General features: G+C 41.8%; 1 protein-coding gene and 1 long non-coding RNA gene across 2 annotated transcripts in view; both read right to left on the bottom strand.

Annotated features, from left to right (window-relative positions):
- Positions 1–18,676, bottom strand: part of ARL8B (ARF like GTPase 8B) — a 30,139-nt gene extending 11,463 nt beyond the window's left edge. Inside the window, exon 1 of the mRNA XM_020810366.3 lies at positions 18,315–18,676. Coding sequence (XP_020666025.1) covers positions 18,315–18,437 — 123 coding nt within the window. The 5' untranslated portion in view covers positions 18,438–18,676. The remainder of the gene's footprint in view (positions 1–18,314) is intronic.
- Positions 1–21,129, bottom strand: part of LOC144586665 (uncharacterized) — a 95,535-nt gene that overhangs the window by 66,326 nt on the left and 8,080 nt on the right. The window lies entirely within an intron of this gene.

The following is a 21,129-nucleotide window of genomic DNA, read 5'->3' as shown; positions in this document are numbered from 1 at the left end:
GGGAGACCCATCCTATGACCAGTGGCAATGGCCAGCAGGCTCCTGACCGGCAGTGCTCTTATGTAGAGTTCTAAATTTGCCTACTCCAGGCAAGCTTCCATTCTCTGTGCACACTCCATGGAAGTCATTTATGCAACATGTGATGGTGTCCACAAGTTGAAGATGATTCCAAATTTCTGCACTCCTGTCTAAAGGCCAGGAGCCCTATGGACATGACAGGTTAGCAAGCCTGCACATCTGTCTTCCCTTTCACAAGCTCCTCTATTTTGGATATTGTTCCATAACGTTGGTGTAACAATAACTACATTTGGGTACATTTTTAGATATCTAGAATCTTTTATAGAAGTTCTATATGTAAGCATTATTCTTTCTCCTTCTTTTCCTTACTTCCTTCTTTCTCTTTTTTTCCTTCTTTTTCTTTTGCGCTAGTAATATTATTATGTGTCTTGTTTCACACTTCCCAATTATTTTGTTCTTTGTTTTAAAAATAATAAAGTCGAAACAATTTTAAAGAACCAAGTGATTTCTTTGTTTCTAGGAGATGATGGATGATCCCAGCTTCGTGCTCAGCAGGCCTACCATTCACCCATGAAGGATGGAACTTATGACTATGCCCATGTGACAGAGACTGGAGGCAGCAGTGATGTTCCAGCTGTCACTCACATCCCAGCATATTCCCACCACTACAGCAAACACTACACACATAGTGCCCATGCACCCCTAGATGCAGTAGTGTGCCCTGTGGGACTGGAAAGCTGTAGGAAAATGTTTAGCCCAACTTGGGCTAAAACATGGCTGGGACCATTAAAAACTCAGGAGCAGCAATGAAGGAGCCCCTTAGATTTGAACCGGCTCTACAAATGTCCCAGAGCATCTGCCTATTCACTCACTCTGGCATAGCAGCAGACAAGCAGCATAAAACTCATTGCTTCCCCTAATTACCCAATTAAGTGTGCCAAGAGTAACTAATATTGCTGGACAATATATGTTTAGCACATTTGGGCCCTTTCAGACAAACTGTGTGTGTATCTTTTTCCCACCATGTTAGGTTCCCCTTTCTTGATGTTTAACCCTTCTCCTTGGACAAGATGTTCTCTCTGGCCACAAAACTGACTTGCCAACATTCAAACACACAAAAAAGCACCTGGAAGTTGGGTTCACAGGCATACCAAAGAGCACTTACAATGACTGCTCTAAAGCCTACCTGTTCCCTTGTCCTCACATAACTAAAAAGCCACCCCTGAAAGTCAAGGGAATATTGCTCAAGAATCCCCCTCTTGAGCTTCCACATGTTCTAGCAATGTTTTGATCAACCCACAGTGTATTCAGTGTACAGTATTATGATGAAAATTACATAGGCCAAACATGAACTAGCAGAACCACAACTGTTTTTTTTTTTTGCAAAGCAACCAGCTCTACTGAAATTAGTTAGCAATTGCCAAATTAAAAATCCACTCGCCAGCGCATCAGCACAAATTGCCAAGACTTAACTCAGCAGCTGACTCTTGCACACATGACAAGCACTGCTTATCCAGGAACTTTATTCACCACACGAGGGGGAAATGGCAGGGAATAAAGTGAAGCTCAACATTATTCTAGTTAAACTTACACGTCAATGGGTTAGACTCTTTAAAAAGCATGTTAGTCTGTAAGATGCCAGAAGACCCTGTTGCTTTTCCTGCAACAGACTACATGGCTGTTCCTACTCCATACAGAATTCCTGTAGGCTGGCACTGCTTTCTTTAAGCTTTCAAGCCCTGGAAAAAATTAAGAACTGAACTGACACAAATTTAAATCCACACACTGTGCTATGGAAAGAGACAGTGGACATTTATTTATAGTTCTAATTCTTTATTATGCTAGGTTCTACTTTGTGTAGTTATTCAGTTTATAACTATCATTTCCCCTTACTACAGAAGATAATAAATTATTAACAAGACTTCCTAGATGTGATATTGCAGTTGCCACGTTATTCCTTACACAACTCTGAATCTGATCCAGTTTTAAGCAGGCATCACAAATGTAAGTTCTAGCAAGGCTGAAGAATCAAGCACTTTTAATTAATCTTGTACAGTTTTGTTTGCAAGCCTGAAAATGTTATATGCTACAAATTACCTGCAGTTCTATAAACTTGCAAATATCATGAAATCCAAACTTTAAGGTATTATCAACCTGCTATGGATTTTGAATACATTCAAGGACAGGATTAGTCACACAAAATCCCCAATTATATCTGGAAAAGAAGGAAATCTTACGAAGTGTCAAACATTAAAGCCCCAGAACATACAGTATATTATTAGCTTTGTATTATGAAATGGATACAGAATTATATTTTTTGCTGTAAAGACAATATTGCCAGACCAATCTATTTGTACAAATAAGGTTTATAGATGGCAAGAAAAGAATCTCTTTGTCATCTGCAATTTGAACTCAAATTTTAAGCGAGTATACCATAGCCCAATGCAGAAACCCACCAATTCATAAGAGTCTAGCCATCCCTATAATTATATGCTACCTCTCCTGGTATACTTTTCTGTTGTGCCCACACTGAAAGTAAGCTTCAAGTTGGTTGAGGAATTGTATACTCCTCTGGGTAACCTAACTCGACACTGTAGAGCAGTAAGTGTAGCTATAGTTTTTGCACACTCTTCCAAGGAAAGTCATTTATCTAGCATACTCTATTGTGTGATCGTAACTAGCTTAATTAAAAACTATCATTTGAGAATTCATACAAACATCTACAGTATTTTACTGTATTTGGAATGCTGATTTTCCACACTACGAATCACTACTGTGTTTGAACAGGGAGTAATGTCACAACAGTCACTTATGCAATAACTATTATTTAAACACTTGACACCAGCTACTTATTTTAACAGCAGGAACAGCAGTGAAATTCTGGAACATTCTGACCTTAACAGACATTTCTGGGACTTTCTTATTTCTTCACAAAGGGACCAGATCTTGCTAGATCTCTGTATTTTGCATGCATGTTTTATTTTTAGCTTGCAATAATTTACCTAATTTACCTAAATAATTTTACAAGGAGTTTCCTAGCAGAATCTGAAGGATAGCAGAGATCCATTAATCTAATGCTCAGGTTTTGGTTAAATACTCACAATGACCTAAAAAAATAGATTACTACGTATTTAATCATATCTGAACTTTGTCCAGGATGGAACTTGAAGTGAAAGATCAACAGGCCAATTTACCCAAGCTAGACAATAACAGCGCACAATAGAACCCTCAGCATCATTTCACAATGCAGTAGTGTACCTATGCATCAAAGGATGTGAAACAATATAAAATAATGTCTATATTAGAGTATTTATTACCTTAGACTAACATCCCCAGTACTGATATTCCCAGTTTAAGCTTGTAACTTCATATCTCCACTCTGAGTTCTCAGACCTTTGAATGCACCAAGGACTTCAGAGTATATATAGTAAAAATCTTCAGAGTTATAGCATTATTGTTGTTATGTGCTGTCAAATCTCCTCCTATGAATTAGCAATCTCTATAATATTCTTAATGAAGGTGAAAGAGGAGAGCGCAAAAAATGGTCTGAAGCTCGACATCAAAAAAACTAAGATCATGGCTACTGGTCCCATCACCTTCTGGCAAATAGAAGGGGAAGATATGGAGGCAGTGACAGATTTTATTTTCTTGGGCTCCATGATCACTGCAGATGGTGACAGCAGCCACGAAATTAAAAGATACCTGCTTCTTTGGAGGAAAGCAATGACAAACCTCGACAACATTTTAAAAAGCAGAGGCATCACCTTGCCAACAAAGGTCCGCATAGTCAAAGCTATGGTTTTTCCAGTAGCGATGTATGGAAGTGAGAACTCGACCATAAAAAAGGCTGACTGCCAAAGAATTGATGCTTTTGAATTGTGGTGCTGGAGGAGACACTTGAGAGTCCCCTGGACTGCAAGGAGAACAAACCTATCCGTTTTGAAGGAAATCAACCTTGAGTGCTCACTGGAAGGACAGATCCTGAAGCTGAGGCTCCAATACTTTGGCCATCTCATGAGAAGAGAAGACTCCCTGGAAAAGATCCTGATGTTGGGAAAGTGTGAAGGCAAGAGGAGAAGGGGAGGGCAAGAGGAGAAGGGTACGACAGAGGATGAGATGGTTGGACAGTGTTACTGAAGCTACCATAATGAATTTGACTAAACTCCAGGAGGCAGTGGAAGACAGGAGGGCCTGGCGTGCTCTGGTTCATGGGATGGTCACAAAGAGTTGGAAATGACTTAACAACCAAACAACAACAAAATAATGTTCTGTCCTCAACAGCTGCTCAGCTGTTGTAAACTCAAGTCTATGGTTTCCTTTACTGAGTCAATTCATCTCATATTTAGTCTTCCTTTTTTCCTGTTGCCCTTCCACCTTTCCCAGCATTATTGTCTTTCCAAGAGAATCGTGCCTTCCCATGATGTGCCCAAAGTAAGTCAAAGTAGGACAGGCTCAGTTTCAACATTTTTGCCTCCAGAAATACCACAGTTCAGGCTTGATTTGATCCAGACCCACTTGTATGTCTTTCTGGCAGTCTTGGGTATCCACGAAACTCACTTACAGCACCACATTTCAAATGAATCAATTTTTTCCTGTCAGCTTTCTTAACTATCCAGCTTTCACACCCTTACATGGTGACTGGGAATACAAGAATGTGGATGATCCTGGTCTTGGTTTCCAGTGATACATCCTTACATTTGATGATCTTTTCCAGTTCCTTCATTGTTGCTTTCTTAAGTCTTGGTCTTCTTCTAGCTGTCACTAATTTAGATAAAGGTCTAAGTCAATGTTAATTTCCCCCACGCACATCAAAATGAATCACATCTGTTAATTAATATCCACAAAAAAACCCTATTCCTTTCAATGGGTCTACTCCAGCTGGAACTAACATTAGATTTGCCCTAAAGCTTAACAGCAAATTGTTCACTCTATTTATATCCTGCTTGACTCCCAATGGAACAAAAAGAAACACATGTGATTCATTCCCTGCTTCTATTTTATTCTTATAACAACTTGTGAGGAAGTCTGAAAAAGAATGGCTGCCCAAGATTATTTAGAGAACTTCATAGTACAATTGAGGTTTAACTTTTGTCTGCTCCCAGACTTAGGCTGACAGCATCAACAAAGCAACTGGCTTCTCTATAGGATATGGAACCATTCAAATGGGTAAGATTACGCATTACGACCTCTAGCTACCCCACATTTCAAAACAATTATTGAAATTACCCTATCATGTGCCTGCAATGTATGAGATTATTTGTATAAATAATTATTATGTGCTGTTACTCCTCATATATCAAGCCATGATGTCTTGATTTTGTCACTCCAGCTGCATGAACTAAACTAGGGTCACATACTAGAGTGGTACAGGCTGTTCTGTTTGGAAACCAATATACATGCTGCAGTCATTCACCTCAGATTTAGGCATGGGTCTTTGAAAGAACAACATTATACAGTGGTGCTTCGCAAGATGAATTTAATTCGTTCCGCAGTTAATGTGAAAAATTTGTCTTGCGAAACGCGGTTTCCCATAGGAATCCATTGAAATCTAATTAATGCATTCCTATGGGCAAAAAAAGTCAGAACAAAGTCAAATTTGGTTTGCAAAGGGTTTATTAAGTGCTCTTTAAAGCCATGCATATTGTGCAGATTTCAAAAATTTCAATCAAAAAACTAACTTTCAAAACATCATAGAAAAACATTTAAAAATCAGCAAACATGAGGCAGGAACAAAAAACGGAAAACATTCGTCTTGCAAAGCACGGCCATAGGAACATTTGTCTTGTGAGTCATTAACACACACACCCCAATTGCCAAAACCATTTGTCTTGCAAATGTTTTGTCCTACGAGGCATTTGTCTTGCGAGGCACCACTGTACACTATAAGACAGAGGTGTCCAACTCAATTTCATCTTGGGCCACATCGGCATTATGGTTGCCCTCAAAGGTCTGGTTGTATCTGTAAAACTGTATAAATGTAAGAACAGGAGTGGCCAATAGCAAGGACTCTATTTCCAAAGGTTCTCTATGCTGCCCAAGCAGCTGCACTTTCTGATTCTTTCTACTTGGAATGCTGGGATTAGACGTCCCACTGGGCAGATTCCCAGCATCCCTGTGGAGCATTATGGGTGACCAAAATAAGTGCATGTGTATTGTATATTGCAGAGTAGCAGGCAACACTGCAAGGGCCACATGAAATGGCCCAGCGGGCTTGATTTGGCCCATAGGCCTTGAGTTTGACACGTGCTATAAGAGGTTATGTCCCAGACTGCAGTCGAGGATCTCAACAAGACAATTAAATTAAGCAAGTTAGTGTTGCTCCTTCCGCTCTGTAGCTGTTTTTCAGCCAGTGTGGCCCTGTACTCTTCAACAGAAATTTTAAATTAAGCACAAATAAAAGCTATGGCTGTTGATCAACATATGCTACTCAGGGAGTCACAGAGATACTGACAAGCACTGTCAGCTGATGGACTGAGGCATAAACAAACTAGTGCTTGTTTTCAGTACTAGCAAAAACTACTTCACAGAAGCCTAGAGATGCCAGAGTTCATCAGGGCTTTCCTACAACAAGCTGCATGAACTCTCACTGTGGTCCTGCCATCCTTAAAAGCCTGAATTTCTGCTTCCTTTTTCCTGACTTCACCCAGCAAGTGATACGAAACGTATTATTAGAGTTTGAAAGGAACACAGAGGATTTGATTTCCAAAGGGATTGACTAAAAAGGCACACTAAAGACTGTCTCAGCATGTTGGCAAAACTAAAGGGAAGAAAGGGGGAGGGGAGAGAATAGGCGAAATGTTGTGACACTTTAAATATTTAATTCAGTGTGAGCTTTCATGGATCAAAATGCCTTTTGTTCCAAACACAATGAGCACAAATCCTATATCCTGTATGTACATATATAAGAGTGACCAACAAACAGAAGTATTTAAGCAAACACTTTAGCTTCCACTTTCTTCCATTGCTTTGATACACATCTACATCACCCCATGGTGGTAGGCATGGCCAGGTGAGGACAGTAGAAATGTGCTTGCAAAAGTAAAGAGGAAAAAGAGGAAAGCAAAACAACTGTGGTATTTTAAATACTATCAGATTTATTTCAATGTGAGCTTTTGTGGATCCAAATCCACTGCTTCAGACACAAGTATTATAAATACATATCCTCTATATTTAAACATATCCCCTTGGTGATGAGAATTCATGACCTGATGGGGATATAGATAATATACAAAGTGGCAGTGCTTCATTAACACAGGAATGGGAATTATCAAGATGGAATATCATCTGACGTTCCAATCCTAGTTGGGTGGTAAGCTGCAGAACAAGCAGATTTGACTCTCACAGTGTCAGGTCAGAAAGTCTCATGCCTGAACATCTCTAAGACCCTACAGAACTCTATAGACCTCTGGGGAAAAATCATTTAAAGTTTTGGCAGCAAACTGCTGCAAATTACTAGGTCAATGTAGACAATGGCTGAAATCCTATTGCTTAATATATTAAGTCACAATAGATATATTCGTTGAATCAGTGGGGATTTGGTGAGTCAATGTCCTGTAAATTCCACTAATCGAAATGGAATGCTAGCACAATAAGCTGAAACTAGAGTAGGCCCATTTCAATCAATGGCATCTATGGAGGAGTTGACTTACCAATATCCTCCCAATTCAATGGGCCACTTTAGTACAACTTATTACACCAAGCCAACGATTTCAGTCATTACTATGTGATGTGTTGTACAACAGCATGCAATAGATCATGTTTATGATGATTTCTTAATTGACAGTGATTTATCTAGGAAAAGTATGCCACCTACATTATACTGACTAGGATTTTGCCTGCTAAATTACTATTAACATACAGTGGACCCTCGACTTATGAAGGTCCCTACTTACGAAGATTTCGAGGTACGGAAAGCTCCAGCGGCAAAATTTTGTTCGACCTGCGGATGGAGCTTCAACCTACGAAAGGCAGGGAGAAAGGGTGGGAAATTCAAAGCCGCCCCCACTGCCCTCTGCCTCCTGTCCCCACTGCCCTCTGCCTCCCATCCCCGCAGGGACAGGAGGCAGAGGGCAGCGGGGATGGGAGGCAGAGGGCAACGGGGATGGGAGGCAGAAGGCAGGAGGGGGTTTGGAAGCCTGGGTAGCCAAAAGCTGGCATGGGCGCAGAGCGGCTTTTGGCTTCCCGGGCTTCCAAACCCTGCACCCGCTGCCCTCTGCCTCCTGTCCCCGTGGGGGACAGGAGGCAGAGGGCAGTGGGGACAGAAGGCAGCGGGTGCAGCTTTGGAAGCCTGGGATTTTTTTCTTTGGCTGGAACGGATTAAATGGTTTTCAATGGATTCCTATGGGAAATGGACCCTTGACCTACGGACTTTTCGACCTGGGGCCACCGTTCCAATACAGATTAATTCCGTAAGTCGAGGGTCCACTGTAGTTGAATTAAATTAGCAATTAAATTAGTAAATAAATGAATCAAGTAAGCTGCTGAGTTACCATGACCAGCATTTATTCTGCTCATTTTTATGCATTTCATTTCACCTACATGGTATGTCTGTAACAGTGCTGGAAGAAAAACTGATTTTACAGCATTTTATCATATTTGGCCACCACTTTTCAAACTCATGTCAACAGCCAGAAGTGCCAGAAAATTATATAAAAATGGAAACCTGGTTCTAATTTAATGGCTGAGAGGTATGCTGTGCTGTGCATTGTCTATTCTTATTCAATGGAAAATAAACTCATTAAAAACACAATACTGTCGACATTTTCAGAATGAAGAATTAGTTGACATTTTTTACTGGCTAAGAAGTGAAGGCTTAAAATAACTAATGGCTGAATTGCTTCCAAGTGCTTGCATAGGTGATGTTTCACAAGATCTACAGACCACTAAAATCGATGTACAGACCAACTGGTGAAAGAGGGAACATATCACAGCTCTTTTTAGTCTGGATAGGAGAAGGATGCAGCCTCACTTCTACACTAAAGGAAGCTAGTATACGGTCCTTGCATCCATATGACAGAACTGTAAACCTCTCCCCCCCCCCCAACCACCCATTATCTTCTAATGCTGAATCAGAAGCTAGTTGCAAGTTGGGCTTTCAACATCCTCAGGACTTGCAGAAGCTTGTAAACTTTAACAATTATACAGCATTTAAATTAATAAAACAGAACAGGAAAGTTTTTTATAGTTCACATGATGTAGCACCACAACACTGCATAGTTAAGTAACTTTTAAAAACCAAAGCACTAAGATTTCATATTTTATTCATGGGAATAAAGACATTTTGTACTGGTCTTGCAAAAAGCCAGGAACCAATATGATTCAGAAGATACAAAGCACAACCCAAATGCCATTTCATTTTATTTTTGAGTTTATACCAAAAGAACTCCCATGATAGCCTACATAATGATTGCAGCTTGCCTTGATAAAGGTAACTTTCCTGACAAGAAGCTCTAATAAAAACCTATCTACTGTGGATCCTAGCTGAGTTCAAACAAGACTTCATTTCTGCCACATCTAAAGCTAGTCTGGAAAGAGCAATCACGCTTTCAGATACTAATTGCAACGCAATGCTTCTCTCCCAATTACAACCTTAAGCAACACACTTTGTTAGTAGTATTTCTCCAAAAGCTGTTATAAGCCACAGGCAAACATTTCAAATGGCTGGATACAAAATTTCCTCAATGATGCTTCATCTTTAGGCCATCAAAGACCATTTTCTGTGAGCAGAACAGTCTTGAAGTTGTTTGTAATGACTTTGGGAAATAGTTTTCCAGCAGCAAAATACCATAAGATACAGCAAATTCAAGCACAGTATCTTCTTAGATACTTACTCTATTTGGCACATTTCCTATCTTGAGGGGAAAACCATGATTCAGCTATTAACAACTCTCTGGATAAGTAACAGATAATATCTGAATTGGGTGTCTCTTGTTAGGAAAAATTCTCACTTGGTCACATGTGGCAAGGCAATACACACAAAAAACCTACCAATTGAGAGCGAGCTGCTCTTCTCCTTAGAGGCCAACATGTAGCAATGATTAACATAAGTGTATATAAGAAAACAGATTCAGTGTTTTTTATTTCTTATTGCTCAGAAGTTTTGTTTCACTGACTTACAACTGAAATGCACCAACAGGTCAAGTTCACATTTGTATGTTATGTTACAACTTCTGATAAAGTGTACAAAAGTATTATCCCACTCCTATGAAGGTCATTATTTCCCTCCTCAGTTTTAGCCAACCCCAAACTGCAATATGTTTTATGGTCTACATAAAGAAGTCAGAGATTTTATGGTAGGGAAAAGCCACAAAATAGTTTGCAATGTTATTGCAATTAGGGCAGGGTTTTCACTCTTAAGCCCTTATACATCAAACTCTACAATTTTCAAACTAGACCCTGAATTAGTCCAAAGTGCAGCACAATTAACAGATCTCTGGATAAGTAACAGATAATATCTGATTTGGTGTCTCTTGTTAGGAAAAATTCTCACTTGATCACACATGACAAACAGAGTAGTCCTAGATCGAGCTGGAATTTTCAGCATGTATACATTACTGAAACAGCAACGTCTACATTGGCTCGGGCATATTGTGAGAATGGCTGATGGTCGGATTCCAAAAGATCTCCTGTATGGAGAATTAGTGCAGGGAAATTGCCCTAGAGGGAGACCACAGCTGTTATACAAGGATATCTGCAAGCAGGATCTGAAGGCCTTAGGAATGGACCTCAATAGATGGGAAACCTTGACATCTGACCGTTCAACCTGGAGGCCCACGGTGCAGCACGGCCTCTCCCAATTTGAAGAGACCCTTGTCCAGCAGGCCGAGGCAAAGAGGCAGTCCTGAAACCAGCAAAATCAGGGAGCTGGACAGGGGACAGATTGTATTTATCTTCAGTGTGGAAGGGATTGTCACTCTCGAATTGGCCTTTTCAGCCACACTAGACGCTGTTCCAAGTCCTCGATACAGAGCACGTTACCATAGTCTCTCGAGACTGAAGGATGCCTAAGAAGCACAATCTAGTCCAAACCGCCACAAGCTAGCAAAAGGTGAAACAGCCAGGAGGGATGGAAATTTATAATTTATTTTCTTTTTTGGACTCCAACTCTCAGAATTCCCCAATATCCACACAGGCAGACTTCTGGGAGATGCAGGCTAAAACAGAGATCTACAGATCAGCTTTCCTTACTTCCATAGCTGCTGCCATCAGCCTGGTTCTCCTCTCACACACAAAGTAACTCTCTCAGTGCTTCCTAGAAGCTGCAAAGCTTCCTGGAGGGGCAGCAGTTTTGCTGCCCACTTGACTCTACAGAATGTGCCTCCCAAAGAACCAATCCTCCCTGGAAGCCTTGTGAATCCCAGGAAGCATGAGGGCAGACTTCTCATGTTTGAGAGGAGAACCAGGGCAACGGAACCATGCATGAATATAAGGAAAGTTGGTCTGTAGACTTCTGTTTGAGATTGCATCTCCCAGAATTCTGCTTGGGGAATTCTCTTAGTTGGTCTCCAATGAATCCAAAAAGTCCCATCTCTACTGGCCAGTCACTCTAAAAAATATGCAGTAATTAAAGAATGAGCAAATACAGAAGTGCAAACTTATTATTTTATTTAGTTTTAAACTAATGTGGCTTGATGGAATGAAATAAGTAAAAACTATTAACTTGTTACATCCAAGTGTTTCACTTAGCAATAAAAGATGATTCAGCACTCTTCAATATTCTGAGTTTATACCGAGGCAGCATTTTGCATAAACTCCAGACTTCAGCTTCATCAGATCACCTTTCATGAGTCATGTTACCATTACATCTGCTGAAAAACATATCATGATCTGGTTTAACTGATAATTGGATAAGCATCTTCTCTGTTCAGTAATGTTTTCTCCCCAACAAAGGCTAAGGAATCTGTTTCAAAGAACCGTGTGTCATCAGCCTCATATTTAAACCAGGTTTACTCTACTGACTCCAATTAGGAGGGGACATGAAACAATTAAATGGGGGTTACAACAAGGTTTGGGAAAAACTATTTTATTCTTACAAACAAATAAATTAAGATCCCATCTTTATCTTTTAGAATGCAAACCTCAGGGATGGCTCCCTGGAGAGCTGTATGAGACCTTTGAGAGGAGCAAAAGATCACACTTCCCACTGCTGATGGTCCCACGCTTGCCACCACCAGCAGTCTCCAGTGTCTCCATCTGGAGAACAATTCCTCAGAGCACAGCACAGGGCAGACTCCCCAGAGTAAATGCAGGCAGGTACTCTCTTGCCACTGGATGCCAATGATGCCTTCCTTTAACTCACTCTCATAAATAACTCCTCAAAATGTGGCACTGAAGTAAATGGTGGCAACAGTTTGTACTTTATCTCAGGTAGCAGGATTTTTCATGCTCTTTTCAAACATACACATTTCTATTAAAATGTAACCCCCACTGAATTCAACAGAACCTATTCCTAGGATAGCAGCCATATCAATTTTTTAACTGAGTTATCAGAATTACCCTCCTCAATCACCCCTGAAGCAACCTTCACTTTCCATGCTAAGTTCTCTCCTTTTTTGTGCTTCTTCAACTCTGAAGTAAGATCCACAAACCAGAAAGATTATGGATTAAATCATTTAAGGCAGTGGTTCTTAACAGGGGCGATATCGCCCCCCCAGGGGGCAATAACATTTTTCAGAGGGGCAAGGGAACGAAAAGGGGTGACGCGGGGGCAAAGAAACAGAAGGGGTGATAGGGGGTCGATGGAGCTGCCGCACCACCGCCACTATTGAGGAAGTTATCATCACTCCCCTCCCTGTGGCGGTGTCATGCTGCAGCCGCGGGGAGGAGGGCGATGATAACTTCCTCAATGGCTCAAGGGACGTTTCTTTCAAAAAGGTTAAGAACCATTGATTTAAGACGTAGAGAGTTAAACCCATCAGAATTAAGTACCACCAGCCGTATCTTCACTTTAACAAATGCTTCAAATAGATAAAAACAATTACCAAACTATCCATATTCCATGTCTCAGATGCTCAAGCATTAGTTTTGCTGAGCTATTAGTAGAGATGGGCCTTCTATATTTAATAGACATCTACCACCACAACCTGACAGAACCCCACCCAGCTGAGTTACGAGAATGGAAGTCCCAAAGCAGCGGGAACAGCCCCTCTACCTCCATTTGGTTCCCATGCCATTCCTCCAGTGAACAGAGAGAAAAGCTGCCTTGTGGGAATCGCAAGATTCCCTCAGACTCCATGGAGGCAGCCTCTATTGGAACTTGCCCTCACAGGCACCTATGCAAGTCTCAGGGAATCTCACAATTCCCACAATTCATCAGGGCTTCTCTCCCTATTCACTGTCACAGGGGCACCACATTCACATTCTTCTGAATATTTTTACACAGAACTTTGAATATCTCTGTGTTAGACCCAAGAAATTCTTGCTGAGGTACAGACATGAACATACCTGTCCCTACCACCCGATTAGCCCTCCGCCCTTCCAAGGGTAACACTTGAACATAGCTTGTCTGTCATTAAAAGAAAAGACTATTCCTAGTACCTGCCCTCCACTATTCAGCTGGAACAAAAAAACATACCTCTCTGTTATTTTCTACATAAAAATTTAGCCTTCTCTGACCAGAGGTCTAGCGCTTGATTATTTGAGTGCCCAGATCTCCAATCCTTGTTCTTACGAATTTCGATACATGTTCATTAAAAGGTTCCAGTATTATTAAGTGTGTCTCGTTCTACTTCATGTTGTCCAAGTTGAGAATGTAATAAACCAGCTTATTTGATGTGTAAAAAAGATGTGATTCTTTCACACAGTTTTAAAATTGTATCATCAACTGTAGTTTAATTTACAGAAAGAGGAACAATAAAAGTTCTCCACAGAAACCACTAGTTTTACTTCCAGGGAACTCCACCCCCCACCCCCAGTTTTCTGGACTGTCAAGAAGAAAAAAGTTCAGTTTAAAACTGTACCATCACCCAATGTTTGTTACCTAAAGTTAACTACATACGACAAACTGAAGTTGAACCAATTTTCTACAAAGTTTACACGAAAATATTTAATCTGCAGATATAAATAGGAAAAGAACCCAGCCCACCTTTGCTTCTCAAGAGAAAACATCCAGCATTATGCTACCATGTCCTTTGCTTTATCGTTGTAACGTTCTCTGTAAAGTACTTTCCTTAAAGATGATCCAAAAGCTACACCTAGGGTGAAATATTGCTGTCTGTTGACAAAGGCAACAGGAGACAAATATATCACTCCAATTTCGAAATTTCTGCAAGGACTGTTTGTGAGTTAGCAGGCCCAAATCAAGGTGATATTCCAGTGTTATGTTATGTGCTGTCAAATCAGAAACCATTTATAGAGAGCCAAACAGGGCTTTCAAGGTAAGTGAGATATTTTACACTTCCAACCCCCTCCCTGAGTTTCCAGGGCCGAGCATGGATTTCAACCGAGGTCTCCTAAGCTTTAATCTGTCACTCTATCCACTACACTACATTTGGTATCTACTATAACCATGTATGGCGCTCTAAATGTCTCAAGACTAAATACTTCAAGACTCACATTGTGCAGTACTGATTGGTTCATGATTTAAAATTGACTGGGTAGGCTCTCCTTACAGTGTACTTGATAACGGTAGCCTATTGGGAAAGCACACTTGCATCTTCTCAGTGATGGTATTCTGGCTATGAAACTCCCTGCTGATTGGCATCTGTTTTTCCCTCACCCTGTTGTCATTTAAGTACCACATGAAAATGTATACATTTATCAAACTGATGAGCGGGAAGGTAGGCAAGCAAGAACATTTTTGCTTAGTAATTAATCCTTACTGATGGATTTACTCATTATCTCTGATTTCAGAATGATGGTTTTCAGTGGTATTTGTGTGTTAGTGGCCCAGAAGTCTTTTGGAGCAGGTTTTAGATTGCACATAGGACAGCAGGAGAAGAAAATTTGGGGTACTGCTGTTGCTGAAAAAAATAAGTTGCTGCTGCACTCACAGACACCTACTAGTCTGACCATGGATTTAATCTGATACCACAATCAGCATGCTCTGTACACATGCAAAAGAGCAACACAGAGCATTCAAAAAACAAGCAACATTAATGATAAGCTGTATCACTCTCTGAAAATATTTAGTGAATGCCCTCTTTCTAAAGAAAAAGAAGTGGAAGGAATGTTCTTGTTCTCTGGGCCAAGTATTTTCTTGCAGCAACACTCAAACATCAACACCAGAGCTCCCAAATGTGTTGGATTACAACTCCCAAACTACCTGATGACTGGGGTTTCTGGGAATGGTAGTCCAACACATCTGAAGGAGCAAACATTGAGACATTGCACTAGAGCCACCTTTTTATTTTTAAGAAGAAAGGTGGGATGGAAATATTTTAAATAAATAAACAGAACACATATGAAGCCCCATACATTAGTCAAACTACATCCTATTGATACAAATGTTTCTAAAGTCAAGGAAAGGCTGACTTTCCATTCCAACAGAAACTAAAATTCATCCATGTGTTTTAGACTTAAAGCAAAACTACACTCTGTTAAGAAGTTGTTGTTTTACACTAAGCATCTAAAGTGTATTCCTCTAATTAAAATAATGTTTTACTAGATCAGGCAAGGCCTCAGCCAATAAGCAAGCCCCATCCAGTCTAGCCTTCTTTCCAAGAAAGTTATCAGATGAACAGTTTACCAATAAACCATGTCTCACCTACTAGTCTCGTGGCTACTGCACACAGTTGGACTCAGTGAATAAAAAGAAATGGAGTTACAGTCATCTCAGTAATACATATCTTTTACCCATTCAGCCTAAAAAAATTGGTGTCCAAATGCATGTGTCAGATTAGGGCAGTCTATGAGTTTTAGCAGGCACAGTTCATTGCTATTAAATAAAATAAGCTCACAACTAAATGTATTTAATAAACACAAATACAAAGACAATATACTGAAGTCACTCAATCTTAGTCTCACAGTCTGTTTGTTTTAATATTCACTGCTTACCTTATCTAGTGCTACTGCTCACTGGATACAACAGGTTAGCAACTCTTTCATATTTGAACCATTTAAGATGATTAGAAATATTTACGAATACGTACAACCTTGTCAAAGATTAAGTTAATACTAATAATGCGTTATAATTTAATATAATACTTTTAATGCCCTACTGACACAAAATAATAAAACTAAACATCTCCAAATGCATTCAAAACATATTTGTCCCTTCTTCCAGGCATGATCCAAGCAACTGGTAAAGAAGGTAAAAGTATGTATCTACAGAGAAAATTCATTAGACTCTGCTGACCTGTCATGCCACAGACTAGGAAGCAGATTCTAGGCCTATGAAGAAGCAGAATTATTATCACAGAGAAGTATATTATAGTTTAATGCATCTCTCCATTACACTGGGAACAACAGCGCACTGCAGCACAAAGTCTACCAAGTGTACTAACAGCGCAGTCTGCGAGAGCAATATGTTAGTTTTTCTCTAATGGACAATACCATCGTCCATACCTTGGCCATACAGCAGTGACACACTACTGCAATCAGGAAAATATTGCATCTTCTGCATGTTATAAGGATGCAGTCAGCTACCACCAAAGCCCTCTACATAGATAACCAAGTTAATGATCTGCCTAAACTGAGGTTGCATACTCTGCAACTGCCCTCATTGTGGAAGCATTTCTTATCCTCTCCTAAACAGATTTCCATCAGCAACTCAACCCCGCCTCCCATTGTTGCTGCTTCTTTAAATACAAAGGCCACTTTGACCTAAAAAAAGACTGAACTGAGTGCAAATCACCCAACCAAACTTGGTCTGTCCAACACAACACCAATAGGATCAAACTGCCTTATACATATGTGCCTGCTACTTAACTCACTTCTATGTAAGCACACTCAGGCCACAGTATTAAGTGACTGTAACTGCCTATAAGGAAAAACAGAATCAGGGCAGAAGAAAGAAAGGCACTCATATGATATCGCCATGTCAATTAAGTAACCAGGGTTTTAATCCTTCATTACATGACCTATAGATTCACATACAAGACAGAAAGAGATCCTGATTTATAAAATTTGATTTAAACATAATCAAATAGCATATTTACAAGTAACTGTTCCACCTCTGTTTCACCCTTCCTGGAAAAGACCAGTCAGTCAGAACACTTGGATAACCACTGAGTTTTGGCTGAACTCAGAATTACTCAACTTAATCTACATGAGGCACCCAAAAACCATTCTCTGAGTGTACAATAACCTTGCATTTTTATAGCACCAATAATTAATATGTCATGTCCTAAAATCTTGCACAAAAAAAAGCTCAGGAACTCATCTGCAAAGCAAAGTAAGGTAGAGGTAGGACCATTAAGTATTCCCCTCCTTCGCCAATTTCCTGGGCAGGGAGAACACCCTGCTCTTTCAAATGGGCACACCCACAAAGAATCCAGATCATAGCAGCTGCAAGGAGAAAGTTGAGGCCTGAGGAGCCCCTGGCCTTGCCCATCTCAAGCAGTTGTGGGAAAAACAGGGAGTGTGGGATCTTCCAAAGAACTAAGGCCTGGCCCTCCGTGATCCTTCTCCAGAGTTGCTTCATCCACATTGCAAAAGGCGGATACTGACATGGGCGAAGCTGCTTCAGGCTCAGCCCCACCCATCCCCTCCACACTCCAACGAGCTGGTTTATGTACAGGCAGCAGATTTCAGCCATTAAATCCCTTCCTGGCTACTCCAATGTGCAGCCTACAGGTGAGGAGTCTCGTGTCTCAAAACTGCCCTACCCAAAGGGAGGGTTGCGAGGGAAGGGGGAAGAAACCCCTGCCTTTCCGAGCACAAAGATGATGCCCATAGATGCTGAGAAGGATCTCTGGCCTGCTGTTTTCTCTCTTCCTATGCATTCGGCCTCCCTACCCCATCCCGAGGCGCAACACTCCGCCCGCGTCTACTCTTCCCAGACGCAGGGAGGGGAGGACCGGGTGCGAACCATACCTTCCTCCGCGGCGCCCCTTTCCACCCGGAGGCGACCCACAGCATCCTTTTGCGATCCGGTTGCAAGCGCCAGCCCTAATTCCCCTAGGCAGGCGAAAGGGGGCGGGGGGGCGTCATAACAACAGTTGCCCCCCCAAAAAAAAACAACCTGTCTCACACATACACATACACACCCTGGGGCCCTAAAGGGTGGGGCAGAGAAAGAAGCTGGCGGGGTTCTTCCTCCCCCTTTTCTGGGCAAGGGAAAAGGAAGGGGCCTTGGCGGGGCCCAGGGGGAAGGGTGGGGTGGTGGCTTGGGGGGGGGGACTCTCTCTCTCACTCACCGCGATGACGTTGACGAAGGTGGTCTTGCCCGAGTATTGCAGCCCCACCAGCGTCAGCTCCATCTCCTCCTTCCAGAACAGCGACCGGAACCAGTCCAGGAGCCGAGACAACAACGCCAGCATGGTGATGGTGGCGGTGGCGGCGGTGGGGACACCAGCAGCGACTACAGCCCCGGCCGCGTCTCTCTCTCTCTCTCTCCCTCTCTGGGCCTCCCGGGGCGGCGGTGGCGGCGTCTTCTCCTCCTTCCCCGTCTCGCCCTCCTTCCCTCCCCGTCGCGACGGTGCCTCGGGCCGACTCCTCTCCGGCAACCACTCGCTCTCTCCGCCTCGTGGGTCATATGACGGCTCGCCTTGCTGAAGGGCAAGAGCGGGCTCGCCTTGCCGGCAGCCTTGAGGCTCCCGACTCACAGCGGCCCCTGCCGGAAAAAGCGGCGCTTGACAGGCGGGGAGGACTGAGCAGGGAGGGCGGACTCCGGCGAGAGGGCGGGTCGGTCCACCAGGAGAAAGCGAGACAGGCGGCTGGGTTATCTTGGTGTGCTGGGTGGCTGGAGGTCTCATTCCGGGTGTGTTTTATGTCAGCGCTCAAACCTGAATCATAAGATAGTAGAGTTGGAAGGGGCCTAAAAGGCCACGGAGTCCAACTCCTTGCTCGATGCAGGGATCCAAATCAAAGCAGCTCTGACAGACCGTTGTCCCATTTTCTTGAATACCTCCAGTTGTTGGAGTGTTCACCACCTCTCTGGGTAATTGGTTCCATTGTCGTACTGCTCTAACAGTTAAGAAGTTTTCCTTGATAGCCTAAATCTGGCTTCCTTTAGCTTAGGCTCATTCCTGCACTCTGGGATGATGGAGAACAGATCCTGCACCTCCTCTATATAGACTATCTTTCAAGTATTTGAAAAGTGCTGTATTGTAGCATAGTACAATAAATGTAGGCAGGGAGGGAGAAGAGAAAAGGCAAAGTCCTCCAACAGTTGGTTGTTGTGGGTTTTTCGGGCTCTTTCGCCGTGTTCTGAAGGTTGTTCTTCCTAACGTTTCTCCAGTCTCTGTGGCCGGCATCTACGGAGGACAGCACTCTGAAGATGCCGGCCACAGAGATTGGCGAAATGTTAGGAAGAACAACCTTCAGAACACGGCCAAAGAGCCCGAAAAACCCACAACAACCATTAGATCCCGGCCGTGAAAGCCTTCGCGAATACATCCTCCAACAGTCCTTAAAAATACATTTCAAATGGAGCAGGAAATAGTTTGGGTAACCTGAAGGCATGGCACCAGTGTTGAAAGCTAATGGAGACATGCAGACAGCTGGCCAGTTTCTCAGTAGGGCATATGGTGTAACTAAAGCTTGAAAAGTGGCTTTCTTGAACTATAGTTTCCACAATCACTTGTGGACTTGAAATACTGTGTACAGTTCAAGGTTGCTGTACCTCCTAAAGGACATCATAGTAGAGCTGGGAAAGGTACAAAAAATACGAACCACAGTGGTGAAGAGGCTTGGTGTAACTGCCATGTGAGGAAAGATTATAACATTTGTAGTTCAGAATAAGGTGATGAAGTGAGAGGCATACTAGATGTGCATCTCTTCCATCATTTTACTTTACCAACAGAAATTGAACAGTGGGAGATTTGAGGCAGATAAAAAGGAGGTTAGTTACTCCTGCCACTTTTTTTTTTCACACAACACATACCCTGTTTCCCCGAAAATAAGCCCTAATATGATTTTTCAGGATGCTCGTAATATATGCCCTACCCCCAAAATAAGCCCTAGTTAAGTGAAACCCTGCCCTCCACCATTGTGCAGCAACCAGAAGATGACATGGCTATAAAACATCCCCTGAAAATAAGCCCTAATGGGTTTTTTGGAACAAAATTAATATAAGACCCTGTTTTATTTTCGGGGAAACACAGTAGTAACAAATGGACCTTGCTACCGTAAATAAGAATCACTGATGGCTGATTCTTAGAGGAGGGATTTTAGACAGGATTAGATGAATTCATGACGGACAGAGGCACCAATGACTGCTAGCTAGGACTGGACTGGGTATCGGCAGGTAGCTATAGCTACAATTCACACATCAATGTGGTAGAGTGGATAGAATGTTGGACTAGAATTCTGGAGACCTGGGTTCAAATTCCTACTTGTTCGTGAAAACACAATGGAGTGGTGGTAGGGTAGCAAAGGTAAAGCACTTCTAGAGCATTTAACGTGTCTCAAAACTATTAAATGTCCATACGCTGGGAGTGGCTTGATGGCATATAATAGCAACAGCAGAATTCACACATGATGTCAAGAGATAGGTAGGATTTTGAGGTGCAAGACCCTCTTCCAAGGCAAGCATTGAAGCAGGTTTCAACTCTCAGTCCAGACTGGCAGAGGACAGTGTCATCTTTTCTTTCATTTCAGCCAGCAAAACATCATGTCACGGTTCTGCCCTTAAAAGTTATTTTTTACTATCTTACATGCATAATTCTGATTGAAACTGGCCCCATCTTTGCTATCCTTCTGTAGCCAGACAAAGACTTTTTTCCAGGCTTAGTGACTGGCTGCTGAAGACGGGTTTTTAAATGGAGTGTTGTGCTTTGTTGCTTTTAAATGTATTTGATGTTGATTTGTTTTTATTATTTTTTGTATAGTATTTGTTTGATCCTTTAAAAATATTTGTATATTTACTGTTTTTATCTTTTAGTATTGTCTGTTAATGAAGCAAGCTCTTTAAGAAGAAAGTGGTAAAAATATATTAAATAAATAAAATAACTAAATAAGGGAAACTGTGTTAAGTCTTGGAACAAATTGCTGCTCAGCAGTGAAGTGCTG

This window comes from Pogona vitticeps, chromosome 2 (genome assembly GCF_051106095.1).
Source record: "Pogona vitticeps strain Pit_001003342236 chromosome 2, PviZW2.1, whole genome shotgun sequence".
Lineage (NCBI taxonomy): Eukaryota > Metazoa > Chordata > Lepidosauria > Squamata > Agamidae > Pogona > Pogona vitticeps.
Note: the sequence above shows the minus strand (reverse complement) of the source record. Positions and strands in the feature narration are given on the sequence as shown.